General features: G+C 42.5%; 1 protein-coding gene across 1 annotated transcript in view; it reads right to left on the bottom strand.

The window, feature by feature from the left end:
• Positions 1-1,296: 1,296 nt before the first annotated feature.
• LOC107189307 (AT-rich interactive domain-containing protein 4A) overlaps positions 1,297-7,541 on the bottom strand; it is a 7,898-nt gene continuing 1,653 nt past the window's right edge. The window contains exons 3-8 of the mRNA XM_015577801.1: positions 7,522-7,535; positions 7,192-7,437; positions 6,767-6,971; positions 1,929-6,681; positions 1,696-1,836; positions 1,297-1,551 (exon numbers count right to left, since the gene is read on the bottom strand). Coding sequence (XP_015433287.1) covers positions 1,508-1,551; positions 1,696-1,836; positions 1,929-6,681; positions 6,767-6,971; positions 7,192-7,437; positions 7,522-7,535 — 5,403 coding nt within the window. The 3' untranslated portion in view covers positions 1,297-1,507. The remainder of the gene's footprint in view (positions 1,552-1,695; positions 1,837-1,928; positions 6,682-6,766; positions 6,972-7,191; positions 7,438-7,521; positions 7,536-7,541) is intronic.

Genomic DNA, 7,541 nt, shown 5'->3' on the forward strand with positions numbered 1-7,541 from the left:
ACATATGTATATCTATATAAAATTTCATTCTCTTTTCAGCCAACACGTCTTCGTACAAATTTAGTTACTTCCATTCAGGGTACAATTTGATTTTCGTATTTTCTGCGACTTGTTCCTTACGTGTAACTCCACTTTTTTGTGTTCTCTCTTTCATTAGTGTTATTTCTTTATGAATACCTGGGATACATCGACGCCCAAATACAAATATAAATGCATCTTTGACCAATTTACGATATACGACGACGAACGTGTAATAATACCTATTTAATGATTAAAGCACAATAAAAAGGCTGTAAACTTATGAATCCCGTTGAGCTGCATTCATGACAACTGCGCACAGTCAATGAATTCAATTCTATTTATGCACTTTGTCAAGGATTTTGTTGTTCTTCGAGTACGAGCATGATCGTTTAATTACAATAAACTTTAATGTTTCATATTTTTCAAACAAGTGTAATAGAGAGATTTTATTCGTATAAATTATGTACATAAACCAAAATAACCGGTATTTCCTTTTTTTTTTCGGAAGTTAAAAATTGTGCTATATATTACATACACGTGTCACTATAAAAACCACATCAATGTGCAATGTTTTTGTTTAAATTTAACAAAAATAGAAAAGAAAGAAAAAAAGAAACATAATATTTCGATCATAAAGACGCTACGATTCTATTTACGTACACACGTATATATTGCAAAACGACGAACATTAACGTTACTACTTCCTAATATGTACAAAATTTCTCTATCCTAAAAAGTACACGACGGTTGTCGCACTCGTGTGTAAACATACATATGATGTCTTTATTGGATCGTCCTGAAAACAGCTCAACCGCCAACGGTGTGCCTCAAGCTACATAATAATGCTCGAGAAATAAAAATGACAAACGGCTTAGACAATGATTTGTTCCCAAGATGTCTTTGTAATAATATACTATCCGGTAACGTTTTTCTCAGCCTTTTCCTTAAGAAAGAATAATGAACGATGAAAATGATCATTAAGTTCGATAATTTGTACTTTGCATCTGAGCAGGTGAGAAATTACAAATCGAGGATAAAAGATTTCCTTTCCTTCTTTTGTTTTTAACAGTCACGTTACGTTTTCTTGACAAAAAAAAAAAAGAAAACAATGTACAACACAAAGCATATACGAATATATGTGTGTATATATATATATATATATATATATATATATATATATATATACACACACACACACACACACGCACGCGCGCACACGCATACACACACACACACACACACACATTTTTTTCATTCTGATAAATGGTTCCTCCTTTAGACTAAATCTTATAATCTATATCTACAATTTATATTAGTTGGGGGAAAAGTGTTACCTACATGATGTTAGGTAGGTAAAAATTGTCATGAAATCAGCTGTGACCAAATGGTGTGTCCGCTTCAATGATACTTTTTATCTCCCGGCGGTGTTGTATAAAAGTTTATTTAGCGCATATTAAATGAAATGGGGATGTTTCGAGACAGCTCATCACGAACAGGCCTGTTGCATTTCCGCTTTCGCCGCCTTTATAGCTGAAAGTAAATTAATTTTTCTCTTTCTTTCGTGTTCCATGACATTGTCACGTCATATTCGTATGATAGTCGATGATAACTTGTTAAATACATAGAACGTGAAAGCAATGAAACAAAATAAATAAGGTGCACGATAATACTTACCTTCCCGTTCTCTTCTCCTCAATTTCTTTCTGCGTCTCTCGATCGCGGCCAGTTCAACTTTCACAGCATTGTATGTTTTACGTAAATCGGCTAATTTCTGCTGTAACACAGCTATCCTTTGGCTTCCATCCAATTCAGGATCTGGAAAAGAAAAGCAAACGAATAAAAGAGATTATATCCGTGCGCGAGGTTCGTTATAGATTCGAATGTTAGAATAGGGAAATTGCTTTTACCTAATTCCACATAGAAATTGTATTTCGTGGGCCTGGGTGATCTCGACGAGTAATTCGTAAGATCGGGTACGGTGGCGGTGATACTCGTGTGATTCGCAGGTGTTGAATTCCCTCCGCAATGATTCGAACTCTCGCTGGTATCGTCGCTGTCGCTTCCACCGCCGTGTTTACTGCCATGCCTGCCGCTGTTGTGCCTGCTAGCTTTCTTCGACGCGGTCTTGTCGCATTCCGAGTGTTTCCTACTTCTCTTACGCTTCTTAGGTGATTGCGTCTCCTCGACAGAACGTTTCGCGGGCGGTTTTAATATCCGATCCGTCGAGTTTCCTTCGGCATTCGGCAATGTATCGTCCTCGCTGAACCCAGGACCTTTACCAGCGCTATCGTTCTCCGCTTCGGAACTGTCACGGTTCAGCTTCATATTGTCCTCCGAAGTTGGCGAGGAGCCACCTGTTCTTTCCTCCCTAGGAGATCCAGAGATATTCGAAATGCTCGAGTCCGGTGTGGTGGGCGGTGTATTGTCCATTACAGGCGCTGCCTCGTTGCTTTCCCGCCTCTGGGCAGGCATCAACGCGGGCAAAAGTTGATGATGGGATTGCTGTTGCCGTACACCTAGACTGGGATTGTTTTGTTGCTGCACCGGTAAAGAAACGGGAACGGACGCCTCGACGGGTTTCGGCAGCGCCATACTCAACGTGACCACGGTACTATTGGTCGTACTCTGGCCTGAAGTAGGCGCGCTCGCGAATGGCATCTCCATCAGTACTATACTGCTTTCCGACGTTTCGACTTTCGGCGGCGAACAGGATGGACCGGCGTTGATCTGTTCGATAATTTCAGAAACAGGCGCGGGCGAACCGGGTATTTCTTCTTCGCACAACAAAGAATTGATCGCCTCTCCCTCCTCGTCCGCTTTTGTGACATGTATAATTTCTGTTTTCAATTCGGTCACGCACTCTTGTTGCTGTTGCTGTTGCTGCTGATGAGGATGATGAGGATGATGAGGATGATGAGGATGATGAGGATGATGAGGATGATGAGAATGATGAGAATGATGAGAATGATGAGAATAATGAGAATGATGAGAATGATGAGCATGATGATGATGCTGCTTCAGATACGGGCCAGACTTTTGCGTCTGGAATTTTGCATTCCTTTCCTGCGTGTCTTGCAGTTTATCCAACTCTGCTCTTAACTTTACGTCAAAGTTCGTTGGTGTTTTCATATCTCGGGGTTCTTCGTTGTCGATTACCAGCCTTTGCTCCGAATCACTGCTATCCGCTGAATCTATTGCATCGTGATTTACTATCTTCTTGCACTTTTCCTTCTCCTTCTCTTTGAAATCGTGCTCCTTAATAAATTCATCCTCGGCTTTCTTGAATTCTTCATTCTCAATGTGCTTCCATTCCTCTTCGAGAGATTCTTGTGCTCTCTTGTGCTCTGCTTTCGCCTCCGCGAATTTCTTCAGTTCTATTTCTTTCTTCAGCTTCAACTGCTCAAGTTCCTCCTCTTTCTGTTTGATCACCACGCGCATTATCTCTCTGCACTGTTCCTCGTTGTTCGCTTGAATAATCTCCTCTTCTTCCCGCTTTTTACTCTCAGCGTTCACCACCACCACCACGTTGGGCCCGTTTTGATCCTCTTTATGATTCTTTTGTAAAATTATGGTATCTACCTTCTTGGGATTCTCTTTCGATGGTTTCCATACAACCTCCGGGATTTCATCTTCCTTTTTAATACCCTTCGTTTTATTTCTGAATGCCATTGCCGCTGAAAGCTTCTCCTCTATTGTAGATGTGGCTGGCAGTCGCGCGCTAATCGGCGCTGGTGCCACGACGACTGGAGACGAGACAGGTCCAGTGATGTCCAATAATTTTGTATCGAGTGCTGCTTTCATCAATTCCGGGGATTGTCTGTGTAACGGGGATAGCTTGACAGCAGTTTGCTTCTGGTCTACGGGTACCTCGGGTTTATTCGAGATCGACGGTGGCAATTCCTCCCTTACAGTTTCTATCTGCGGACTCGTCGTGTCCTCTTTGTTCGATTCCAACGAATCGTTCGTATCGCCGACAGTGAACATCTCTTGTTGATACGTAAACAGATTATCATGTTCCGCTTCTGAAACTTCCGCCTCTGATATTATCAATCGATCCTCGGAATCGTCATGTGTACCGTCGTCGTCGTCGCCAGGTAAATCACTGAACAACAAATCTATACCGTTAGCGATTTTGTCGGTTGTTTCCTCGACAATCGGTCCACCGGATTTCGTTTGATTATTGAACGACGGTGATTCGCAAAGTTTATCGAATGCTTCTTCGCAGGCACTGCTCGACGACCCGGACGATAATGATTTATTGGCTGACGGCGGACTACTTTCTGTAATATCGTCGATCCTTTTGCTGAACAATTTTTTCGGTTTCTTTCTCGAATCATCCACTTCTGGTTTAATAATCTCTTTTATAACCGGCGATACAAGAATTTTCTGTTTCTTTTTCGGACTTTTAGGCTCCTCCTCGAATACCCTTTTCTTCACTTTATCTTTCTCTCCGCTGGTGTCCCGTTTATTGCGTACCTCAAATTCAAATGGTTCCGGTTCTTTGAACTCGTATATATCCTCCGTGCTCTCTATTATCTTGGATTCGGGAGTGGTTTCCACTTTGGGCTCCAACCCTTTCTCCGATTTCGGTGAAAGTAAAACAACATTCTCCTTCTCGTCAATCTTAATATCGTCCTCCGGATCCGGCTCGACTCTGACAAGCTCCAATTTCACCGCCTTGTCGAAGCCCTTCAATTCCGATCGTATCTGATTAAGATCGAAATCACGACCCTTTGGTTGTTCGTCGTCGCTGTCAGGCTCGTATTTGATACTCTGCGATTTACCGATCGTTCTTCTCAAACGTCTACCTCTACGGGGTTCTTCCAAATTATCTTTATCCTCTTCACCGTCACTGGTCTCCTCGGGTTTTATTCTGTCCTCTGCTCGACATTTCGCCTCTCTACGTTTTCTTTCTTCCACGCCTTTCGATTTGGTTCTTGGTTGTTCAGGTTCTGTAGCGTCAGAATCATACGCTTCGCTGTCCTCGGTTTCTGACGCGACCGATATGTCTGTATGCCCGGACATCCTCCTCGTTCGTCTTCTGTGTTCGACACCGGGCGCATCGGTGTTCCTTGTGGTACGGGTTTGACGATTATTCGCCGGGGTCGCTGGACTCTTAGTTCTGGAGCTGGAGCTTGTTACAGACAGCGGAGTTGTAGACCTGGCCGGCTGCGACGCTGCCGCCTCCTTGTCCTTGTCCTTTTCCTTTTCCTTTTCCTTTTCCTTTTCCTTTTCCTTTTCCCTTTCCTTTTCCCTTTCCCTTTCCCTTTCCTTCTCTTCCTTCTTCACTTCTTTCAACATGCTCGACGAGACCACCATCGTCGTGGGGGCTACACTTTGTGCTCGACGACGGCTCTGAGATGCATTGGAAACTGTGTTAGACACAATCTTCGACGATTTGTTCGCGTTACTCGATAAATTCGTGCTCGGCGTTTGCGGCCGTGAATTCGCTTTCACGCGTTTCACCCTACCTTGAGATTGTGTAAAATTCTGTGCTATTCGCGACGCTTTGATCCATTCGTCGTATCTCGTGTTCCAGCCAGTGTAATGTACAAGATACATCGGTTCTGTGCCATCTTTCTCCATATCGATAACCTTCGCTTCGTACGTGACTTTAGACTCGTGAGTCGGACCATAATACACTTTTAATCTGTCCCCTAGTTCCACAGGACCCTTGTAGCAGGGTGCGGACTCTGTCAACTGTTCGTCGGATCGTGACTTTTCCGCCTCGTATTCTTTACGCTTTCTCCCTCGTCTCTTCAATTCCTCGTCCGTTAGACGCCTCTGTTTGCTCAATGTTTTTCTCTCAGACTCTCTGGACGGTGTTCGTGTTTCCCTAATTTCAGAAGACGTTTTACTTTTTACAGTGTCATCTTTAGATTTCGATCTCGTTTTAGCGGCCTCCTCCTCTTTCGCTTTATCGTCCTTTTTCTCTTGCTTTTTAGCCTCGTTTTTCTTCTTCTCTACTACCTTTTTCTTTGGATCCTCTTTACTTTTAGACTTACCTCTGTTCTGTAACGCTAACGACGTAGAGATCTTTTGAGACTTCTCGCTGCTAGACGATTCCGCCTCGGCTTCCACGTTCACGTCACTCTCCTGCCCGCTACCGCTATCCTCCAACTCCTCCTTCTTCTTTATTTTCACAACTTCTTCCTCCTTCACCAGCTCTTTCTTTACTTCTTTCTTCTCCTTTTTCTCCTCCTCCATCACTTTCTTATCCTCCTCCTCTTTCTCGTTCTTAGCAACAGTTACTTGCGGCGGCACAGGTGTATTTCTGTCTTTATCCCTAATCAGACTTCTACCGGGACGTTGTTTACGTATAGCACCTCTTGGATGATTTACCATAGTACAACCTAGTTTTCTATAAAAATCCTCGAACGAATGTAAGAACTTTTTGTAGGCCTGTTTCACCAAATTGTGCGTGGACGGGGAATTCTGCATCGTGAAGCTCAAACGGCGTGTTATCAGTTTCCATTGATTTTGATTCGTGACACGATTATAACCGCCCAATTTGTAAACAGCTCGAAACAACCTATACAAATCTATGTCTTCGGATCCAATCATCGGGCAATTATTAATAGGTGTTCCACGGTCATCCATAAATTTATACAATTGTGCCACGAAATGATCTTTCTCTTCACGCGGTTCGTCGTCCGAACTCTGAAAAATTAGATATACTTGTAGACAACGAATCGAATCTTTCGAAATAATTGTCAAAAGGAAAGTAGAACAAAAAATATCTTACATCCGAGTCAAGCTCTCCATCGGTGTCACTATTTCCACTTGACACAGAATTCCCAAAAAGAGAATCCCTATCCCAATGGGGAGGCAACTCATTCTTCTCTAAAAATAGCAATGCCTTTTCTACTGCAACCTTCAGCGTGCTATTCTCAACTTTGTTGACAACTTCCTTAGTGAACTCTGTGGCCTCTTTCTTTGGAACTGTATAACTGAGAATGCAACGAAATATGTAATAATAACGGAAAATAAATAAATATTAATCTATAATTACATATATATGTATCTTAAAGGCTATCTGTTTGTTCATTCGTACTCATTCAACTGAAACTACCATAGTAATACAAAGGAACATTCAAGTGTATCCAAACAATATAAAAATACATTGAATTCCAGAAAATTCATTTAAATATAGATACTACCGAAACTTACTATCGTGCATCCTTGAATGATCGCACAAGATAGTCGTCTCTCACTCGAATTCTTACTGTGTCTTGAGCAGTCGGTGCAACCACTAACCCAGGGAACCAGTTATCCTTTTTCTTCTTGTCTCCAAGCTCCACGCATACAACCCGTCCAATCTCAGGTTCTGTCTCCATCCCTTCCTTCCCTGTCCCGCTAGAACCTGAGTCACGAGTTCCTCGTGGAGGGCTGTCCTCGTCGTCACTACTTTCATCTCTACGATACCAATCAATCTTGTCATTACTAACTCAAATTCCTTTCAAATCACTTATACTGAAAATCTGTCCTCGCAGCACTCACTGCGCTTGTCTAGAGCGTCG

Source organism: Dufourea novaeangliae, unplaced genomic scaffold, assembly GCF_001272555.1.
Source record: "Dufourea novaeangliae isolate 0120121106 unplaced genomic scaffold, ASM127255v1 scaffold142, whole genome shotgun sequence".
NCBI classification, from domain to species: domain Eukaryota; kingdom Metazoa; phylum Arthropoda; class Insecta; order Hymenoptera; family Halictidae; genus Dufourea; species Dufourea novaeangliae.